The 23,440-nt window shown below is 44.7% G+C and overlaps 1 protein-coding gene across 6 annotated transcripts in view; it reads right to left on the bottom strand.

Moving 5' to 3' along the window:
* LOC117748933 (ankyrin-3-like) overlaps positions 1–23,440 on the bottom strand; it is a 123,948-nt gene that overhangs the window by 6,016 nt on the left and 94,492 nt on the right. For 2 of the 6 annotated variants that reach the window (XM_034559081.1, XM_034559085.1), the window contains exons 33-40: positions 23,154–23,382; positions 22,409–22,534; positions 20,801–20,923; positions 20,232–20,258; positions 19,609–19,690; positions 8,745–8,819; positions 7,065–7,196; positions 6,770–6,913 (exon numbers count right to left, since the gene is read on the bottom strand). In XM_034559081.1, coding sequence (XP_034414972.1) covers positions 6,770–6,913; positions 7,065–7,196; positions 8,745–8,819; positions 19,609–19,690; positions 20,232–20,258; positions 20,801–20,923; positions 22,409–22,534; positions 23,154–23,382 — 938 coding nt within the window. Of the gene's footprint in view, positions 1–6,758; positions 6,914–7,064; positions 7,197–8,744; positions 8,820–19,608; positions 19,691–20,231; positions 20,259–20,800; positions 20,924–22,408; positions 22,535–23,153; positions 23,383–23,440 lie in introns of those variants that run through there. The other 4 variants (XM_034559082.1, XM_034559084.1, XM_034559083.1 and 1 more) reach the window with 3 other exon arrangements.

Below are 23,440 nucleotides of genomic sequence, written 5' to 3'. Positions count from 1 at the left end.
TATGTGGCACTTTAGCCATGATGTTTAACTTTTCACCTGACAGTTACCAACTTGAGTAACTAGCCACTTGCTAACTTGAGTAACTAGCCACTTGCTAACTTTAGTAACTAGCCACTTGCTAACTTTAGTAACTAGCCACTTGCTAACTTTAGTAACTAGCCACTTGCTAACTTTAGTAACTAGCCACTTGCCAACTTTAGTAACTAGCCACTTGCCAACTTTAGTAACTAGCCACTTGCCAACTTGAGTAACTAGCCACTTGCCAACTTGAGTAACTAGCCACTTGCTAACTTGAGTAACTAGCCACTTGCTAACTTGAGTAACTAGCCACTTGCTAACTTGAGTAACTAGCCACTTGCTAACTTGAGTAACTAGCCACTTGCTAACTTTAGTAACTAGCCACTTGCCAACTTTAGTAACTAGCCACTTGCCAACTTTAGTAACTAGCCACTTGCTAACTTTAGTAACTAGCCACTTGCTAACTTTAGTAACTAGCCAGTTGCCAACTTTAGTAACTAGCCAGTTGCTAACTTTAGTAACTAGCCACTTGCCAACTTTAGTAACTAGCCACTTGCCAACTTGAGTAACTAGCCACTTGCTAACTTGAGTAACTAGCCACTTGCTAACTTTAGTAACTAGCCACTTGCTAACTTTAGTAACTAGCCACTTGCTAACTTGAGTAACTAGCCACTTGCTAACTTGAGTAACTAGCCACTTGCTAACTTGAGTAACTAGCCACTTGCTAACTTGAGTAACTAGCCACTTGCTAACTTGAGTAACTAACTACTAACTTTAGTAACTAGCTAGTTACTAACTTTAGTAACTAGCTGTCTGGGTATATTCAGTTAAGAAGCTGAAGCGGGTTTATCAGCGCTTTTATACAAAAACTGTCTCTTGTCAAGAGTTAAGTCCGCGGGCCCAAATATCTCTGAGGAAAACTGCGATGTAGAGTGATTCCTCTCCGTGGACAGACAGGTCTGTAGCCAGCCGGGTCAACAAAGTGGAGCATTTAGCATCTAAAAAGACACACATTTCCCTCATGAGACCAAAAAAACGGAGCCATGAATATTGGACTTACATGAGTAAAAGTGACCAGAAACATGACTCCAGAAGAACTATAATGTTGCTTCTCATTTGCCCGACGCGTAAACAAGCAGCGTCTCGATAAACACATTTGCCGTGTTGTTGTGCCGCCCCAAAGTGGCGCCCGTGTTAAAGAATGAATGCCGCTTTAGGGAATCTCGCGTGGGGGCTCCCGAGTGACTCCTGAGACCAGCGATGCAGAGTAGAGACGCATGACCACGTCACGGGATGGAAAAATATAAGAAAACATGTCACATGTACTGCATTCGTACAACATTCGACATGAACATTCAGTCACACTAATGTCACAAAGTTCCTCGGGGACTGTCGCAGTTTCAAAACTTTTTGTAAAAGTGCCTCAGGCGATGGGAGTGAAATGAGTGAACGCCGGTCGTCATGACAATAATGACGTAAGTCAATGTTAAAGTGTGTTAAAGGTCAGTTAGTTAGTGTTGATTTCAAGAAAAAGAAGCAGAGAGGAGAAGAGCTTCTAAATGTAGACTTCAGGAACAGAACGATCTCGCCTGAAGTACGGAGGGACACCGGGAGGGAGGGGGGAGGGAGGAGGGGAACAATGGGGTGGGGGAGAAGGAAAGGGAGAGGATGGAGGGGAAGAAAGGGGGAGATGTGGAGGAGAAAGTGGAGGAGGAGAGGAGGCACGTGTTGAAGAGGGAAAAGGAGGAGAAAGGGGGATGTGAAGTGGAGACGGTGGCAGGGGAGGAGGAGACGGGAAGGAGGAAGGAGGAGAGGTGGAGAGGGGGGTGAGATATGGGGGAGGAGAGGGAAGATGGGAGGACGGAGGGCGAAGCGTGAGAGGAGAAATGGAGGGAGCTGGAGGAGACAAGGGCAGACAGAGGGCAGAGGGAGGAAAGGAATGAGGGATGAACGGAGGAGGAGAGAAGAACGAGGAGCAGCCAGAAGGGAGAGATGGGGAGTGAGGGAGAGGAGGAGCGACGGGAGGGGGAGACGGGAAGTGAAAGACAGAGGAGCAAGAAGAGACAGCAGGAGGGGAGGGGAAGGAGAAAGAGGTAGATGAGGGAGGAGGAGACGAAGAGGAGGCGAAGGTAGATGAAAGAGGAGGAGACGAGGTGAAGGTAGATGAAGGCGGAGGAGACGAGGTGAAGGTAGATGAGGGAGGATGAAACGAAGAAGAGGCGAAGGTAGATGAGGGAGCAGGAGACGAGGTGAAGGTAGATGAAGGCGGAGGAAACGAAGAAGAGGCGAAGGTAGATGAGGGAGCAGGAGATGAAGAAGAGGCGAAGGTAGATGAAGGAGGAGGAGACGAGGTGAAGGTAGACGAGGGAGGAGGAGACAAGGCCAAGATAGATGAAAGAGGAGGAGACGAGGTGAAGGTAGATGAAAGAGGAGGAGACGAGGTGAAGGTAGATGAAGGAGGAGGAGATGAGGTGAAGGTAGATGAGGGAGGAGGAGACAAGGCCAAGGTAGATGAGGGAGGAGACGAGGTAAAGGTAGATGAGGGAGGAGGAGACGAGGCCAAGATAGATGAAAGAGGAGACGAAGAAGAGGTGAAGTTAGATGAGGGAGGAGGAGACGAGGTGAAGGTAGATGAAAGAGGAGGAGACGAGGTGAAGGTAGATGAAGGAGGAGGAGATGAGGTGAAGGTAGATGAGGGAGGAGGAGACAAGGCCAAGGTAGATGAGGGAGGAGACGAGGTAAAGGTAGATGAGGGAGGAGGAGACGAGGCCAAGATAGATGAAAGAGGAGGAGACGAAGAAGAGGTGAAGTTAGATGAGGGAGGAGGAGACGAGGTGAAGGTAGATGAAAGAGGAGGAGACAAGGCCAAGGTAGATGAGGGAGGAGACGAGGTAAAGGTAGATGAGGGAGGAGGAGACGAGGCCAAGATAGATGAAAGAGGATGAGACGAAGAAGAGGTGAAGTTAGATGAGGGAGGAGGAGACGAGGTGAAGGTAGATGAAAGAGGAGGAGACAAGGCCAAGGTAGATGAGGGAGGAGACGAGGTGAAGGTAGATGATGGAGGAGGAGACAAGGCCAAGGTAGATGAGGGAGGAGACGAGGTAAAGGTAGATGAGGGAGGAGGAGACAAGGCCAAGATAGATGAGGGAGGAGACGAGGTAAAGGTAGATGAGGGAAGAGGAGATGAGGTGAAGGTAGATGAGGGAGGAGACGAGGTGAAGGTAGATGAGGGAGGAGGAGACAAGGCCAAGGTAGATGAGGGAGGAGACGAGGTAAAGGTAGATGAGGAAGGAGGAGACAAGGCCAAGGTAGATGAGGGAGGAGGAGGACATAGAGGAGCGACAGGCCGGGGCGTTTGAGGACACGGGGGTAACGCGGGAGGCCTAAGAAGCTTTGGAGCTACTGAAACAATAAACCGTTCACACGAGACAAAAGAGAAAGAAAGGTCACGTGGATGAGAAGACAGACAGCAGATCAAACGATGCAGTGAAGTGAACTGAATGTTTTAGAGGCGCTGCACACCAGACTCACGAGGGTCGCTTGTCTCGCGGAGGAGGAGGAGGAGGAGGAGGAGAGAATAGCGAATAGCAGAAGCATCTTTTCCAACAGTGGAGGCTTTTGGTGTTGCATTTGTGGGATCTAGGAGCTCTAAGGAAGCGGGATGGGAACTGGGAAGCGCTGAAAGGCCGAGTTTGTAGCGAGGTTGCCACGGCAACAAATTTCCCCAGAACTACCACAAGCTGCTGTATCCTGACTACTACTTACTGATTATGTGTGTGTGTGTGTGTGTGTGTAATTGGATATAGATATATAAATATACAAATATATATGTTTATATCTAATTAGTTCTATGTATATCTAATTAGTTTAACAGAAAGTTATACAATATGTCACAATTCCACTATCAATAAACTTCACAAAGAGAAAGTAAAATGTCTACCTAACGATTTTTTAAATAATGATTTTGCATTTAAAATAAATAATATATATTTAAACATATATATATATATATATATATATATATATATATATATATATATACATATTTATTGTTCATTGTATTGTGGGACAATACTGAACTGCAATAAATTCATAAATCAATTGAGTCATAAGTCCACTGATTTAAATATGTAAAAATAAAAAAATAAACCTAAATCAGCCCTTTAAATCCAACTGTGTATAACATGTGTGTGATTGCAGAACGTACACCTCTTCTCCAGCCTGTAAAGCCCCCACATTCCTGCTCCCTACATGACCCGTGGACAGTTGTGAGTCTGATGCACTTCCAGCCGTACTTTAGTGGGCCTGAGCTCGGCGGCGAAGGGGTGGGGGGTGAGGGGAGCAGAAGCTACGATGGGATCCAGAAGCTGCCGAAGTCGCCGGTGGAGATTAGCCGGTTAGCGGTGGTTAGCGTGGACAAGGGGAATCAAGGAGTTAAGTCAGCTGAGAAGCAGAAGAAGAAGAAGAGGAGAGAGGAGGCGGGAGGCAGTCTGCTGGTTTCAAAGCAGGAGCAGCTACAGTGGAGAAGCTGGGAGGCTCGGGGGAGGTGGGGTTGTGGGGGGGGGGGGGGGGGGGGCGAGGAGATGATAGATACAGTACGGCTAACAGCAGTGACACAGAAGCAGAGTTATATACACGGCACACTTTGAAAAAGAGGGCGTTTCATTTTCAACCCATCTCGTGAGCGTCTCGTGCGTTGAAAAGGCTCCGCCCCTTTGAAGAGTGTCAGAAGTGTATTGTTGTAAGCCAACAACATCGGGCAGCAGGCAGCCTCTCACACAAAGCCGTGGGTAGCCATGCATTTTTTTTATTTACACAATGTGTTAAAATGTTGGTTTCATGTTAAAATCATCTTTGCAGAAAGATCCGGAGCTTTTTAAAAAAAAAACATTTTTAAAAGCACGGATCATTGTGTTCAGATGACTTTTTTTAGAAACTTAAAATCAGAAAGATCGTCAATGAGGTCCATTTCAGAAGTTTCAGTCCCCGTCGCTAAGGAGAGCTCACATGGTTGGACCGGGGCTCTTTAGTTCCTTGTTTCCATGACGACCAAAGGAACAACAATGGGAAAAATGTGCAGTCGTACGCTGATGATGTGACGCATATACCGGCCTCATGGCTGTGGTTCTATGAAGGCAGTTGTAAGTCCTGCGTTGTAATGGAGAAATATGGACAGCATGGGGAAGTTAGTTAGTCCTCATTATGCAGGAGGGTGGTCACGGTCATTATTATATTATTATGTATATTATATACCGATGCATTTACATGTAAGAAGCATGTCATTGTTTTAGTTGGATGAGGTTCAGCTTATTTTAACTACGTTATGTACAGTTGTTTCAAGTTAAATATAAATTCGTAAAATGACTGGTAGCTATAGCTGTAGAAACATGTATTGAGGTATAAAGTACAATATTTTCAGTTTGAAATGTGAAGCAGTGGAAAGTGAATATACTCAAATGAAGTGCAAGTACCTCACAATTGTGCCTAAGTACTGTAATGAGGTACTCAGCCACTTCCACCTTCCATCATTGAGTGGATGTCATTCCTGTGCCAATTTAAAGCTGAAGAGAGTTTGTGCGAATATCTGAACGCACTGTATTGTGGGTAATGTAGACGCAAGGTTTTGGCAAGAAAGAGGATGCAGGGAAGGAAAAAATATACATATTCTACTGCATTGAAAAATCACGAGTTTGAGAATGTTGTTTGAGTGCGCCGCCGCCGCCGTGAAGCGCTCCTTTAAACTACGACGATGAACACACCTGCTGCACATGCTCAGTAGCAGAACAGGCAGTTACAGCCCTTCCTGCCATCTTAACCCCCTTCACTAAATATTTAACTCAGTTTTTTTTTTAATGCATCTAACAAATTGCTGTACCTATCAACTATCTGTATCCAAGTTCTGAAATGAACCTCATCGGGTGCGTCAGAATCAGAGAATACTGGCAGCTGCCACATTTAATTTTCATTTAAGAGAAGAGAGAGAAAGTTAGAAAAGAGAGAAAGACTTGCCATGCTGCTTAAAGCAAGCATGCAATTATTATAAAATCGGTTGTTATAATTATGTTTTTTTTCTGCGTTATGTAATAAAAAGCATACGACAGAAATTGACAAAAGAAGGATTTTGCGGGCTATCGGTTAAACTTCTTTGTTGCATACACATAAACATAACTATCGTCAAACCAAATGGTGAACCTCTGCCCTAACCCGTCTGAAGAAAACGTGCTTCGTTTCATAATCTCGTCGTCGGGATTATCGACACATTCATCAGACGGGGGACGGAGACGCCGGCTCGTCAGCGGCTCACATTTGCTTCAGGATCATGCTTTACAGGAAAAGACGAAAACATACTAGAAAGTCTCATGCACCCAAAATGGTACAGATTTTTTTTTTTTTTTCTTTTTTTTTTTTAGAGAAAACTATGTTAATTATCACCCAAAAAAAAAATCTATCACTTGCCATTAAGGTTCCAAATGACTGAGTGCTGCAAATTAAGCGCACCGCCCAGCGTTGGAAGAGAGGGCGACTCTAATGCTGTCACTACCTGAAGGTCCGTTAAAGCTCCATGAACCTGCCGGAGCATTAATTCATTTTGGTTAAATTCATAATGAGCTTCCGTTATTCGGTCAAACCTGATTGGTTCTGCTATTTGTTTTTACGCAGTCAGGTCTGACTGAGAGAGGAGGTGAAGAGGGGTGAAGGGATAGACTGAGAGATAGACTTAAGAGTTCAGCTAGGGTGGGCTACACTTTACCATCGGACTGATCCGGGAATACTGCGTTATCATCGGCAAAGCAGCGTGTGCCTGAAATGTTACCGTAGTCAAATATGGGCCCTTCCAGCAAAGTCACAATATCCAACCGATTGATCTTAGTCAGCACCGCCGTTAAAGCATCCGCTAGAGGGGCGAGAGAGAGAGAGAGAGGGGGGGGAGAGAGACATTGCAATTACAGTCGTGTCTTAAACGACACCATTGATTCATTGTTTTCATAAGCTAGCAGCTGAAATATGTATTCTAGTGGTCGTTAATGTCACACACACACACTTACTTGTGGCATTTTTACCGTCCCTGTGCACCCATTTCTTTAGGAGCATGAAGCTCTGTGCTGTCAGGGAATTGGGGTTCTCCACTCTGACAAAGTTGATCTCATCCACGGAGAACTCGAGCTCCCTGGCCAGCTCTGAAACGAGAAAAAAAAAAAAAAAGAGGCAAAAACCGAGTGAGGGCCTCCTTGAGAAAGCAGAACCTCGAGAAAACAGTGGGACGTCTGATTGACGAGCGGCCGCCTGACTCACCACACGTGGTGCAAACAGAAGATTAACATGTAAACGCAGTAAGAAGCTGGAAAAGACGCGTGGAGAGGGCGGCATTTCAAATTATCTGCATGATTTTGCGTCTGTACCTGATTCCTCGGTTGCTAAACGACAGTAAATGCCTAAAAATAAAACTGCATTTCTGCATTTCTGCTTGTACAGACGAGCGTTCCGGCCATAAATGTGAAACCACGAGAACATAATGTTCAGAGGCTCGTTCGCTGCGGCTCTGCAACAGGAACGCACATTAAATATGGATTAAATTCCACGCATTCAGTCAGAGCACCTTACAGACAGACACACAACTATTCAGATGGATGCCTGTGCACACACACACACACACACACACACGGTGACGCCCCCCGCTCACACACATGCAGGAAGGCGTGGGGCAGTGCTGCAGTGCAGGTGGTCAGGCTGGGAATGAGCTGCAGAGGCCGCGCCCCTTATCGCAGCACCAACAACCATATGTACTTAAAATCTCCTCTCGCCCACACACACACACACGTCACACACACACACACACAGATATACATGACACGGAAGACCATCAACAGATTGCTATGCAAGCTTTTTTACGGTAATAATTAATAATGCAACAATGATTGTATATCATTTACTCGCATACTAACTCCTAATTTGTCTCATCGTGAGGGGTGTGTGTGTGTGTGTTTGAATTCTCAAAGTTCACTTACATAGCTTACAATGCAAGTTTTGGGAGTGTTGCATCATACGTGCAGTGAGGATGGATGTGGTACAGATGCACTGCAGTCGTGCTCAGTCGAGGCGTGTTTTTTTTTTTAACCACATGTCCACCAGATGGCAACCAACACTGTGAAATGGTTTGAGAGCTGGTCCCAGTCCAGCTCATCCATTCATTCATATATGTGTGTGTGCTGTTAAATTCACATACTGAATACCTCTTTGTTGGAAGACAGGTTTCCCCATCTAATATTTAGACTCTCGTTTGTTATTGCCCTCTCCAGGGTCCACGTTATACTGTATTTATTCCACATTTTCACACCTTTTTGTAATCACAAAAGCTTTCTGGCAAAGAAAAATACTCAAGCATTGGCAAAAAATAACAACAAATGACTGATTGAAAACTGATTAATATTCTTTCATGCAAGAGATAAATGCAAGTTCACGCCCCAAAAGGACACATTATTCTGTACACTTTATTTAGAATTAGGAAAGTAAAAATGGGCCAATTGAACACAAACATGCCGCTGCAGGGTTCTTGTTATTCTGCTATTTTCCTTTCTGTAAAAGTCACCTGGAATCAGGTAAAAAGTACTTAAAAAGAGACAAATTAGGCTCGCGTCGTATACGTTACCATAATAAAACCAGTATTCTTTCATCCCCTTTTCACGCTTGTTTTTGAGAGTTTGTTTTTTAAATGTGTGTAGACTCACCAGTCCAGCTGAGTCCGAGGTGGTCGGCTACTATGGCCATACGGAGGTCTGTTCTCTCACAGGGACTCTGAGGGCCTGTGGCGAGGGGAGCAGGGAGGGGCAGGACACAAACAGTTAACACGGGACATTATGACAACAACCCCCAAATTAATTAAATGTAGGGTTCTCAGTAAGAGACGCAAAAAAATGGCTCCTTAAAAAAAAAAATGGGCGCAGAGGGGCTCCACGATAAAACAGTTTGGGATTGTGAACTGAAAGTTTGTCTGTTTCAGATTGTTTAATGTGGTTTAACCATAATAAACACCTACTGAATACCTAATTTAAATGAGTTGCGTTTTTGTGTGTGCGTGTGGTCATTTTCTGATGTGGTCATCGTATCAAACCCTGCAGTGTTGTCGACTGAACAAACTTAAAGACTAACTTTAGCTCACTGTCCCACGTCTCACCTCTGGAAAAAAAAAAGGTTTTCTGGCCAGACTTTCCTCAATGATTCATTTTGGATGATTGACGCTTTTTTGGGAAATGCGCTACTAGTTTACAAATGTTGCCTAGTATTTTTATTTAAAATGTATTTTCTATGGCACATGCTGATTTATGGTCTAGAAACTGATTGTCTTGCAGTGGTTAAAGACCCAGGACTATCAAAAAAATCTGGTCTATAGAGCTGTGTTCCTTATATTTACTTCTTAATTATTAAGCTTTAGGGAAAGTACTAACTTAACAAAGAAAACACAAAATATCACTCTAATTAGGTTATATAATTAACTACTTTTAGACTACAATATTAAAGAACATCAACGAGACGACTGACAAATAAAAATGAAACGCTTGAGGATCTGTGAGGCCAGAAAAAGGAAAAAAGAAAGAAAAACAAAATCACATATTCACACTAAAATGTCCAGCAATATTAGTATTTGTAGTAAAGGTTCAGTTAAAGAGTCACATCACTAACAACAAACAACTACCATCAGGCAACATTCCCTCCCACTGAGAAAAAGCAATTCATGGCTTCAACTTGAAAATCAAAAGTATCGCCGCTGCAGCAGGTTTTTCCCAAACGACTGACTCCGCCCTCTCACGTGCACGCTCACGTGCAGCCGACGTTTGTTCCAATGGTTCAAGTTTAGCCGATGAATTGTTTTCGCAGTGATTTTTTAAAATTTTTTCAGGGAGCGGAAAAAAGTACCGCCAAATGATTTCTACAAACCAGGCAAGCAGACCAAAAAAAAAAAAAAACAAGGTCAGGTCCCCCCGACCCCCCCCCACCCCTAAAACGCTCTTTCACATCTCGGGGTCTGAATCTTGCGGAAGGTGGTGGTGAGCGGTGTGGTGTGCGAAAGCTAACCTCGAGCTATCGTGTGTGAAATGAGAGCGTGAGAATGTGTGTGGTAGCCTGTGTTATCCAATACCGATGACTAAAAAGTGTTTGCGGTGCAGCGAAGACATAACTATCGTCTGTTGTACAACTTTCCACTAGCCGTGGGGTACTTTTAACCCACCGTCGTAGGACGTATACCGACATTGCTCTCGCGGAGCAGCTTAAACAATCAAATCAGCATGAAATCAGGAAGCCGGCGACCAATTCTTTATATTTCTGACGCTGTCATCGATTCCCCGCGTCTTAGACCTTTTACCTCGTTGTCTAAATCGGACGGCACAGGACACAGATAACAAGAATGACGGGAAGAAGAATTGACACCTACACTCACGACGTCACATCACAAAAAAGGCACCCACAACAGCTACATGCATCTCAGAGAGAGAGAGAGAGAGAGAGATATAAAAGTGTAACAAGTGTTTAGAAAGAGTTTACAAACTAGTCTGGTTCTCCGTGACAGGAGCCGTGATTGGTCGATCAACCTGACTCCCTTCCTCCTTCTGCTCTTGCTCCTTCCCTCCAAGTGTCCGCCTACTCTTCCTCCTCATCCTCCTCTCACTGCTGGCCTGCTCAACCTGAGCTCTCACATCTCTAGCAGATGGTGTTGGTGTGGTGGTGCTGGTGGAGGTGGAGGTAGAGGTGCGTGAAGGGCAGGGACTTCTAGAAGCTCTAGATGGTTCTGACAAGGAGGTGTTGAGGCTGCAGCTCTCTCCGTCCTCAGTGGGCAGTGTTTTCCCCTCTAACTTTCTTTCAGCCTCCTCGGGAACGGTTTGGTCCAAACGTTTGGCCGCCTGGCTATCGACAGAACTCGTTTTACCATTTTTGGAAACCGCTGCTGTGTTTTTTCTCCCCGTCTCATTCGTGCTACCTCTACGCGCGATTTTCACTAAACCGTGCCCAGTACTGGATCTGCCTTTAGCTAGGCGTTTATCAACCCCGCTGGTTTTAATACTTTTACCGATAACCGAAGACTTAGTTGGAACCTGCTTCTGTACCGGGGAACAAGAGGAGTATTTCATGGCTTTCATTACTGGGATTCTAGATGTAGGAAATACATTCTCAAAAGGGTCTAATCTTTCCCTGACATTGTGCATTGCATGTTTTGCTATGAATTTATAAACATTGTCTTTCACCATTGATTGACTTTGACTGCATAGTTTGCGGCGGCTCTGTGCCTTAACTGGTAACCTGGACTTGCATAACTTGCCTTTGACCTCTTTGGCTCCCGTGTCCGTTATTGCTACATTAGTATAAGCCCCGCCTTCCCTGCGTTTCTCCTCTAGCTGGCTGAAGGATGCTTCTATCCTGCAGACCTCCTGCAGAGCGGGTCCCGTTGAGGACAACACGTCGAACACAACATTGCCGGCCTGACCGACGTCCGAATGTACATAATGGGGGTCTGGGATGTTGCCACTGGTATCGCTGCTCCATGTTTGGAGATTGGAAATATGTTGCGACGATGCGGCGGAATAATTTGTGCTTTGGTAATACGTGTGATTTTCAGAGGTCCAATCAGAATGGCTGGATGTCCCTGAAGGAATTCTGTGATTTGAATGATAATCTGTGAGGCCTGACGGCCTATTGTTCAAATAGTTATCCGTCGTGCCTGATGTATCAAAATTAGAATAATCTGAATAGTTTGAGGTTACAGAATAAGAACTATCTACAGTTGTTCCTGAGGTTTTGTCAGCGTGATCAAAGATGCCTGATATTCTACATTTAGAGCTGCTATTTGAAGCATCACAGGTTTTATCAGATGACAACTTGAATCCTGTTCTAAAAGTGGAGAATGTAGGCTCAGTGTTGGAAGTTGAGCCTCTGCATGTGGTGTAACTGCCAGTCGCATTTGATATTTCTAGATGGACAGTGGTAGTCTGAATGGAGACATGAGGGACTGTTAAGGTATCTATGGGATCCTGAAAATTAAACTGATCCCCATGTTGTGAGGAGGCATTTACCTCCTTGTCCCTGACCCTGTACCTGCCCGCCGTGTAGTTATGCTCACCAATCTGAAAAAACTGGAGCCTCTCCTCCACCATGTCCCTCTTGCTCATGTCAATCGCACCACTGCGTGTCATCTCAAACATCTTCCCTTCATGGAAGGGGAATGGGTTTGGCTCGCTCGTCGGCGTGCTATCGTCCGTTGGCGTTCGGGCTGGGGTCGTGTCTGGTGTTGTCGCCTGAGACTGGTCGTCCACTGCCAGTCCAAAAGGCTTAGGCTCACCATTGCTTCCCCTTGTCCCTCCCATGTCAACGACTTCTTCTTCTTCACCTTTACTGGGCCAGGGGTCAAAGTCCAGCCCCTTAGTGGCAACAGTCTTAAAAGTAGAATTAAACTCCTCTTCTAACTTATAACTAAAATAAGTGTCTGAAAATCCCTCTTTATCCGATTTGATCTGTTCCTGAATTTTAACCCCGTCATTACTAACACCATCCGGTATTCCGCAATTTGCGGGTGCCTCTTTTTTGAGAGTGTCCTTTGGACATTCCTCCGGGGTTTTCTCCTCTTCGATAGCTTCCAGTTTGGTCGGAGGAAAAGACCGGTCCGTGGACCGATATGTGTCTGTTGCCCAGACGTCTCTCCGGCTGTCCGGAAGACTAAACAGGCGTAAATCTGCCTGCTCGCACAGGCCATCATCCTCATCCTGAAGTTCATATCCATCTAGGGAGTCAATTTCTGTTGCATCTGTGTCATGAGAAAATTCAGCTGTTGTGGCTATTGAACAGTCTGTAATTGACTGATCATTTCCATTTTGTTCGTATTCATAGTCCTCTACATTTCCATTGGAACCATTGGAGCCATTGGTGCCATTGGTGCCATTGGTCGCACCATTAGGGTCTTTGCCATTTCCATTTTTTTCATGTTTTTTGGATTTAGATGCCTTTTCCTTCTCCTTCTCCTTCCTCTTCTCCTCCTCCTCTTCGGGTACTTTCAAAGCAAGTTTCCTACAAGGAATGGGTTGAAATATCGACTCATCCTCTTCTGCCCTTGCATCGTCATCATTCGACTGACTGTCATCTTCCTCCTGGGACACCGGGGTCGGGGGTTGGATGCGTATAATTGGCTCGGTGAGCAGGTGCTTGTCATGCTCTTCCTGTAAGTTCACCTCCATCATTTCTGTCTCGGTGTCTGAAGAGGCACAGGAACCTTTCCTTTCTGGGTCTGACATTTCTGAAGCCGAGTCCAGAGGAGGAGGGGGAGGGAACTCAATATACGCAATACCTTTGTCTTTTGAGACTTCTTGGTGCTCCCGCTCAGTCATTTCGTCACGCCAGCCATTGGCTGCCGATTCTTGCCCGTTGAAATTACAAGTTAACTCCTGCTGTACATCATAATTTTTTGTTTCTTGTTCATTAGCATTAGCAAGGTCTGCTTGCGTGCTGTGAACAGTAGTTTTGGTTTCTGGCAGGACCTCTTTAAAAGAGAAAACAACTTTGCTTTGGTCTTCTTCATCTGATTCTTCAGATAACTCCATGATTGGGCTGGGTTTCTCTGGCATAAATTCCATAAAGCCATCAGGGGTCCTGGCCGTGAGGTCATAGCTGACCTCCTCAGAGCTGGGGGTCTCTGGTGTAATGGGACTTTTCCCTGAGCTATCTATGAAAGAGACCTGTTCTAGCGTGTCATCATCTGGGCTAATGAGGCTGAGTGCTGAGTTAGATTTCTGTTTGACTGTGTACAGTGATCCTTTGGCTTCCCTCTCACCCTGCCTTCCCACCTGGACACTGACATAAACGGGTAACGTTTTGATGCCCTTGAAGTTCTCTTTGGTTGTTGTAGCAGCTGGAGGGGCTAAGACTTTCTCCAGTGTGTCTCTGGGGCTGGTAAGGTTGTTGGAGTTGGAATCTTTGGGCGCATTATCTAGAATTTCAAAAGTCAGATTTGTATCTGTTTTGGCCAGGGTTGTCTCAAGACTCGCCTGTATTTTGCTCTTAGATAACGTAGGTATCTGTGAAGGTTTGGTTACTGTCTGTTTCTTAGTGAGTTCATTATCTAAAGTGGAAGACGATATTACAGGAATTCTGGATTCTGTCTTTTTTCTAAGGTTTTTGTTTAGTGGTTCTTCTGTGTCTTTTCTTGACACCTGAGCAATTACTTCTGTGAAAGCAGACTCCCTTTTTGTGACTTGTTGGCTCTTTTTGACATCACTATCTTTCACTAGTAGTCTAGTGGTATCGTGAATAAGAGGTGCCTGGACCTTCTGACCTTTATTACTGTCTTTAATTTCCCGAGTAACAGTAGAAGCAATATCTTTCCCTTTAATAATTGCTTTTTGACTGTCAGTTTCACTAATTTGTTTTTGCAACAAAGGCTGTGGAATGTTTTTGTTTGGCGACTTGTCCCCTGGATGTTTTGCAGCTTTAGACGTTGGTGATATCAAATCAGGTTTACTGCTGTCTGTGGCAGGACATGTGTCCTTCTCTACATCCTTTTTTGGAGTAACCTTTTCTGATGTTTCAGATACCTTTGAGGGTTTTCCTCCTGCAAACTGATACACAGGAAGTTTGCTCTCCTGTAATTTCTTTATAGAAGGTTTTGGCTGTACTGGAGGAGGAATTTTAGTTGGACTAGACTGACTTTGATTTTGAGCCTCAGATTCAAACTTCATCCTCACAGCACTGACTTTGGATGTTGATTTTACATGAGCGGGAGAAGAGGGTTCAGACTCACTGGTTTTAGTTTGTTGTTTAATTTGATCCTCACTGATATGAGGGAGCATGCTTTTCTGGGGACTGCTCGGTAAGCTGGAACTTGTCTTTTCAGTTGTAGTGGTGCTGCCAAACATTTTACCAACAGAAAGCTCCCTGAGTTTGCTTTTAACGAAGCCCTCCTCTGCTTTAGGTTTCTGCTGTGTTTTCTCAGGGGTACTGCAGGCTGAGCTAGGCCAGGACCTGGGTTCCTTTGGCTCTCGTCTCACAGGCTTTTTCACAGGGGACTGCAACTCGTCATTGAGCTTCTCCGTTTTGTCACGGAAGAACTGTGATACCTCACTGAGTTTTTCTTCAGCTTCCTTTACACTTTGATCCACCCTATCCTCATAAAGGAGCTTATCCCTGCTCCTGTCATGCTTGTCCTCTGTAAATCGCATCCAAACAGCATGTTTTGGGCTGCCCTGCTCTGTGGAGTAATGAAGCACTGTGACCTTATCAAACTGGGAGGGTTCGTCCCTGTGCACAAATTTACCAGATACAGGGGACCCATCTTTGGAGGAGCGAGAAACAAACTCTCTTTTGGGGCTTCCATGCGACTGACTCTCAGTGCTACGACTACCACTCTCTTCAGAAACTAGGGGGTGTTTTTTGTCAGTCACCATTGCTGAATCATCTGTGTCAGAGTGAGACAGCGGTGACGTGTCTAGTTTCTCCGAGAGAAGCATTTTCTCAGCAAACCTATATGACTCGCCTCTGATTTCCGATAGCTCATCATCACAATATTCTATGGAGTGCTGGCTCAATAGTTTCAGGGCTTTATACGAATCATCGCCTATCAGCTGGGCAGAATTTGGGCGACTGTCCTCCTCCTGTGAAACAGGGGTGTTAACGCGAGATGTTTCTAGGAAGGTGGGCAGAGATTCTTCTGCATTAAGTTCCTCTTCTTCCCGTTGGGCCTCATCGTAATCAGTAAATTCCTTAATTCCATGGTCCCCCTTGTACACATAAAGCTCAGGATGTTTCTTGGCTTCCCTGAAAATAACCTCAGTCGGTTCCGCTGTGCTGTGGCCCTTTTCGATATGAACCTCGATTATCCTTTCAACTTTGGGTTTGGATTTATTGTCCCTGTCAAGAAATCTAGGAGTCAGCTCATCACCTTTGACATAATCCTGGCAAGCTTTGTGTTCAAAAAGGCCTGCCAGTTCTTTAGATGGGTCCCTTCCTGACTGGAAAGCATTCATGAGATCTCTAACTGACATACCTTCCTCTATCATCTCTGCGCCATCAGTCAGTTGGGGCTTGTGATAAACCATTCTAGTTGTAGTGGTAATATGAGTTTCCTCTTTAAGACACATACTTTTGTTCATCATGGAGTCCTCGTCTGGCATTTTCATCTGTAAGGCTTTCATGGAGCTCGTAGAAGCTGCATCTTGCTCTAGAGAAGGCAGAGCAGATGCAGCCTCCTCCATGAACACAGGCTCATAAGGATCATCAGGATGCTCATAGCTCCTAATGTGGACCACTTCAGTCCTGGTCTCACTTACGCAGGGAGGTATGGGTGAATCTGTGAATAAAGGCTTAGGTCCTGTACTCTCCGCACTCTGAGGAGCAGAGGGCGTTTTTTCACTCCTGGTCTCAAACCCACTGTCTGACAGTGGACTCTTATCCTGCTCATGGGACAGGTCCTCGGGTGACTCCAAAATAGTGTCCGTACCCTGATATGATTCAGTAAGTTTGCTTAGGTCCTTCTCTGAGGGAGACCTAAGCATGCCTGAGACCGGTGGAGGCATTTTGAGTTTGTGCTCTTGTATCGACATCGATGGTTTGAGAACACGTTTCTGTTTCTCTTCCCCTTCCCTTTTTGTCTCCTCCTCGTACCTACATTTCAACTCTGCCATCCTGGAGAGAGAGCTAGCACCAATGTCGTTTGTTAAAAAGTCTACTTTAGCTAACTCTAAGTCTTTGCTTGACATGGACTGCTGCCTAAGCAGGAGTGTGTTTTCATCAAAAGGTGGGTAATAGTCTGCGAGGGAACCTCTTTGTGCCTCCTCAATCTCGTCTTTGGAAAATTCCTCCCATTCATCCTCGGAGGCCCTCTCCTTACCTGCAATAGCCTTACCTTCCCTCTTGACATCTTTCTTTAATATCTCACTGACTTTCACTAAATCTTCTTTCACTTTCTCCACTAGACTAAAAGGTTCCTCGTCCTCTAACTTGGTCTCTTTAGGAGTGCCAGTATATGAGGTTTGAACAGTTTTAGCTGCTGTCTGTGTGTTTGTCTGCAGGATAGCTGTCATTCTGATCAAGTCCTCTTTCATGTCTGCTACATCTTTTAGTATCTCCTGGTTGGTGGTTCCGGTTGGGTGGATGATGGGCGGTGTGATGAACGGAGGGGATTTCAGTTGGGACTTTATTTTCGATGAGGTAACACAGGAAGACAAAGAGGAAGACAAAGAGGGTGAGGCACGAGAAGAATCAGGCAGTGCCATTTTGAGAGACCCAGGCCCAGGTTTGACCGGGGTCTCTGGAATGACGTTGATTAACGAAAACACAGGTACAGTCACCGTGTTAGAAGGGACCACCGAGCTGGAGGAGGCAGCGACAGATCTCAGAGACCCGTAAGCAGAGCTTGCTGCTGCAGACTTCCGCGAGGAGGACAGTGATCTAAGAGTGCCATAGCCCACAGAATACGAGTCTATAGCTTCATTTATGGCCGCGCTGACACCAGTGGTCGCTGCCTGGGTGGTGGCCTGGATCCGCTGCTGAAGGCTGGTACTTCTTTCCGAGAGATGGCGAGAAGAAGGGGATGATGGTGTGGAGGAGGAGGATGGATATTTTACAGGAGAGACTGATCCGTTCATCATGGACAATTCCGAGGAAGCAATTGTCGTCTGCCCAGTTGAGGAGAGCGACGAGAGGGGCGACCTCCCTCCTCTGGACGAGAGTGCTGAATCTACTGAGGTTTTCAAAGAGGACAGGTTGGAGATGCTTTTTACAGGAGAAAGGTTTGGTGCGCCTGCATCCGTCGCAATTGTGGCACCAAGGGCAGTTTTATAAAAACCCTTTGGCGATGCTGGAGCAGTAATAGAGACTGATGGCCTCTCTGGTAGAGAACCATTGGGTATCGAGTGAAGCGGGGAAGTCCTTGTTGTGTATGCTGAAGCAAGGTTTTTGATAGATGCTGGATCTGTGGCAGGTTTATATGGGCTTCCAGGGGACACAAGGCTGGCAGACCCCTGGATAGGGTACTGACCCAGCTGGACAACGGTCTTAATGGGTGAGGGCATAGTCCTGTAAGACCTGATGGGGGATGAAGACAGTAAGTCACTAACTGATTTAACTGGGGATGACTCCAAGGCGGCTTTGATTGTTGCAGCGCATGCAGGTGATGGGGAGGAGAGGGGCCAGGAAGTTTTCAATGGAGAAGCAGCTGGTGAGCCTTCCGGTGAATCGGTAGAGGTGAGGAAACCCCCCACTCCGACGGGCCTTGTTTGACCAGGGACGGTAATAGGAGCAGTCGACCATTGTGGGTAAGGTCGGGTTGGAAAGACAGGTTTGTGAGGGTAACCAGCAGGCAGTGTTCTTGCTGTTGTGCTTCGCTCAACTGATGTTTCTTCAGATGAATTTGTAAAAGTAATGGCAAAGGATGGGGAAAAAAAGAATAAAAAAAAGAATGTGGAATAGTAAAGATATATTTAAAAAAAAATTATGTTGGGGAAGGAAAAGGAATACAAAAATGTGAAAGGAAAAAAGAGATCAGAGGGGGAAGAGATTGTCAGTGACGCAGTCCTGGTATCAAGGAAGGAACAATTGCAGTTTTATGAAGTGCTGATGTACGAGTATTGATTGAAGATGGAGTAATGAAACGAGACAGTTGTGGTCCTGTATGATTCAGGATCGGGACATGACTCAAACAGCAACAACAACAACACAATGGAATAACTGAACGAAGCATATACGGCAGCAAAGTATAATTCAAAAAGACAATGGCGTAGACTAACAATTGACAACAGAAAAATGGTAGGACAAATGCACCAGGATCAACACGAAAACAACTTTTCTCTTTGGACTTTAATCTAAAATCAGTGTATGGATTCTGGCTCTGATTTCAATCCGCTTTTTTAAGTGCCTTTTATCTGTTTGGTCCAAAAATTACATAAAGAGAGATTCTCCAAAGACAATTTAGACACTACGATACAACAAAGCCAACGGCTGCAGATGTTCCCATTTTCCTTTTATTATATAAAAACAAAATATGACAAAATGTGTTTTCCAAGACTCATGTTTTGGCCCATTTTGCCATGCTTCAATATGAACTGGTGACAAGCACAATGTGTGAAAAATTGAAAACAAACACCTGAAAGAAAGCCAAACTCAAGACCTGCTAGCATGCATTTTCGTCCCACAAAAAGCTGCTCCATCATCACAAAGCCAAAAAGTGGTGCTATGAAACTCAGAGGGGATAAATGAAAAAAAAACATAACATTTTCCTTTGACCTTCCTCCCAAATGCCGATAACATTCTGTTGGCAAGTCAAAGCAAATCAACCAAACAAACCCAGAAGAAGTACAACTCACAACGTGGGCAAGCACAGCACAACAACCACTCATTGACCCATGCAAAAATATGTACCACGTTGTAAACAAGCATGTGGACAGTGCATGTTATGTGGGATGAGAAATATGCATTTATTACATTAAGTAAGTCACATCTATCTACATATCGATCACGCATTTTACAGGTTGATTAAAAAAAAGGTTAATAAACTAACTTATCCACCAAAACTGGCATTATTATATTCATCAATTTGTTAGTGAAAATGTCAAAACTCACTCAGTGCAGGCTCGGCCAGATAGCTGTAGCGCTTACGTAAGGCTAGGGATGCAAAGGTATGACGTCGCTCTGGCTTTTCAGTCTGCAACAATAGCAAACAACACAAGAACCTATTAGTTCTAAGTCACCCTGCATTGTGTGATGCGACCAAATGACCAACATTTGGACATCATAAATGTCAAATTAAAGCAAACCCAATAGTCTGAATTAGTTGGAGTTAACATAAAAACAAAGCCCATGTTTAACAGTTGCGTAATACAGCAGCAAATGTTCCTTTAAGAGTTTTAACTGCACTTCAATATTCTTATTTCTTTGTAGTTAACATAGTCAGTTTTCAGTTACTAAAGGTTAAATCTTAACTTAAAAGACAACGTAAGTAAAAATTAAATTAAAAAAGCCATTTGTATTAGATACTGTAGAGCGGAAGGGGTCAGGATAGGACATAAAATAAATCTTTTTTCATATCTACAAAATAGCATGCAAAACTGAGCAGCTAAAGGTTGCTCGGAACAAGGAAAGCTTGTTTTGTCCTTGTGGAAGCGGAAAGAATAATGCTATGATGAAGCAGGGCTGCTATAGATCTAGCGCAGAGGACAGCAAATGGTGGGGAGGGTGTGGTTTACCTCATCCTCGGCATCTGACTCCATTTCCTGGTTCCCAAGATGCATTGCAGAAACAGTGGGAGTAACATAATGGAAAGCAGGGGAGGGGGGAGAAACATCAGGGTGTGAAAAAAGGAAGTGATTGATTGAAGCTCCAACTCAGACGAGAAGCTACTTTAGCAACAAAAAAAAAGCAAAAAAAAAAGCTTAAACAAACACCAAATAAAAACTTGAAAGCGCCAACACTCAGCAGCAAAATCAGCAAAAGAGTTGAAGCCACAAAAAGCCAGCCTGATAATAAAAAATGGAAAAAAAGCCTTTTTGCACAAAAGCCCTCAGCCAAAAGCATGTCATCCAAAATCAAATGGTAGGAATGATCAATATGAAACAGCCAATGACGAGAATCCACTGCAAAGCTAACCGGGTTAACAGAGAGAGAAGCTCAAAACAGATAAAAGACACAGTTTGGCCAAAGTCTTTCTCCGGCTTTCATCTATCCGTGTTACTGGGGCCCTAACCATGGGTTATGGAGGTGGAACCATGGGTTATGGAGGTGGAAACAAAGAATGGTGAGTTCACGCCCGCCGTACCTTTTTCACTGCAGGAAGTGTGATGTTCAGGTTGCACACGGCGGTTTGCGGAAGGCCCTTCATGGTCTTACACTCCTTCAGGAACGTCAGGCGGCCGCAGGGCTCCTGGCCCGGATCTCTCACCTGGAGAGAGAACATGGCTTCTTTATGTACCTTGTTCCATTATAGAGGTGCAAAGTGTACACCGTACACGTTGAGGATTACTTTGTTTAACAGGAGGGCTGGGCGATATGGACAATATCTTGTATCCCGATGGTTGTTATTTCATATCTCGATAACGATACGTATCACGTGTTTTCTGGAAATTGTATAAATATATAGTCTTTATGATAATAACCAGATGGTGCAGCATATGTTTGTATACAATCAGTATTTTCTCATTTAATTAAGAAATGAAGTGAAACTATAGGGGAAAAATATATATATTTACAGCTATACACTAACAGTATGTTAACATACAAATGCATACAAATACATTAAGACAACGGTTTTATTTTACTAGCAGAATTCTTATCAATAAAAATGTTCTGAGAAACACAAAATGTAACATTTTAAAAGCAGTTTGGAAATTTGCTTTAATTTTCATATTGCTATGTTTTAATAAACTCGGGTGCCCCGCAACCGTTAATCTAGTTCACGAGCACCAAGAATAGTTCTCACCAAATGATGCGAGAGGATTGATTATGTAGAACAAGAGCTTAATGGGTGGATCAATGACATCAGGTTTTTCATTGGTGGCAGTGGGAACTAGGTTAGACCCTGCGGACTGGGATCACTGGGTAGGAGTGGTGCAGCGAAGGGGATCAAAACAACGATGGGTTAGCGCTGCTTAACGAAAGATAACACACACACACACTCAAAGGGTTGCATGTTTTATTGAAATGTATTGATTGGTTTCTGGTGGATCTTGTAGCTGCCTCAGCCAGAATTGATTGGAGGCGGGACTTGTAGAGACAAACGTACACTTAGTTTGGCTACTTAGGTCATCTCAACATGATGTGCTCATTGTGGTTTAACCTCGGCCAGAACGATGACTGAGGGCAGCGTTAACTGTTGCTTTTGCAGAAAGATAACATGTGAGGTTTGTGTTCAAGCCGAAGGGGTACCTGAGCACGAATTTAAAGTTCCGGTAGATACCATGTTGTGATGAGTAGAGGGGGTGTTAGTGCGGTTCAATCTCCTGTTCGGGCTTTCTACGACTCGATTGCAACGTGTGGTATGAATGGCGATCATAGCCGACGATATATATTAGGGTGATAGAAAGGTATTGTAACGCATTCGTTGTGGTTCGGGTCATTTTGTGGTCACGTGAGGGGCCGAGTTCCCTCTACTGTGGTGGGGTTGAGGTCATCGTCAGGCGATACAAGGCTGCCAGTCTCCATCAAGGGAAGCCAGGACCACATGCTGCCCGAGGACCACCGCATGTTACATAGATACGATTACCGTCTTCCTAACACTTCCTTTTGTACTCTGGTGTGTCAACTTTGGTGTAACTTTCAACACGTTTCTTTTTTTTGTCATGTTCATTAATAGATCTTCAGACTCCATATTCCAGCCTGAGAAGGAGGCCGCTGAAGGCAAAAGTGACGGTGAGAGTGAATGCAGTACCTTGACACAGAAGGGAAGACGGTTCTCCTTGAAGGCGAAGAAGTTGAGAACCAACTGCTGACCACCTTTAGTCAGAGGAGACAAGTTTCCGTAGCAGTCCACGTAGATGGGCCTGCCCTCCAGAACCTGAGAGAGCACATCACGGAGGTAAGAACTCACGATATCGTCTGGAAGCAGCTCGCAGCTGCTCGTAACCCTCAACAGCACTTACACATCTTTCAGCTTCCTGTTTCTTTTCTCAGCGCTTTTCTTGATATACTAATTCTACAGTTTCAGGAGTTGGCTCAGCCCACTGCAGCTCCTCACTGTTGCCTTTATGGTAATGTTACCGACTTATGAACTAAACTTCATGTACTGCTGCAATCCCTTTAAGGCACTTGTATTAATAACCGGCTTAACACTTTAAAAACATATTTCACAAGTGACTCCATTGCTGTGCAAATGACCCAAACGCATAAAAGATTGCTTTAAGTCCAGTTTTCTATCCGATGGTTAGATTAAACTCAACATAATTTATTTAGTACAATCCATGAACAAGAAGACAGGCAGCTCAGGTTAATTGAGGACTCTAAATTGCCCGTGTGGATGCGAGCGTGAATGGTTGCCTGTCTCTAGGTGTCAGCCCTGGCTCGATTACGGATAATTGATAATAGATAATGTTTTGATGTGACAATGCTTCAAAACTGAACCTCACATTCTGACGGGAACAGAAAATATGATAACCAACCAATATTTATTCATGTACCTCTATGTCTTTGCTCCTGGCCACCTCCTCAAAGTTCTCCTGCTGCTCCAGGGTCTTATCCACCTTGTCGTCCGTCATGCAGAAGCACCTCAGTCTGGACTCCACCGGGTCGTTGGTCTTCGCGAACACCACAAACTTGGCCATGTAGGGGACGCAGATGAGGTCCCTGTACAGCTGCATGGCCAGACCCACCGTCTCTGGGATCTGGTGGCAGTCCGCCAACCAGAACCTGCACGGATCAAAAATACAATGATGCACATTTCAGACACATAGAAATCAGATCGGAA

The sequence above is a fragment of the Cyclopterus lumpus genome, chromosome 19 (genome assembly GCF_009769545.1).
Source record: "Cyclopterus lumpus isolate fCycLum1 chromosome 19, fCycLum1.pri, whole genome shotgun sequence".
NCBI lineage: Eukaryota > Metazoa > Chordata > Actinopteri > Perciformes > Cyclopteridae > Cyclopterus > Cyclopterus lumpus.
The sequence above is the reverse complement of the archived record's forward strand: the minus strand, read 5'-3'. Positions and strand labels throughout refer to the sequence as shown.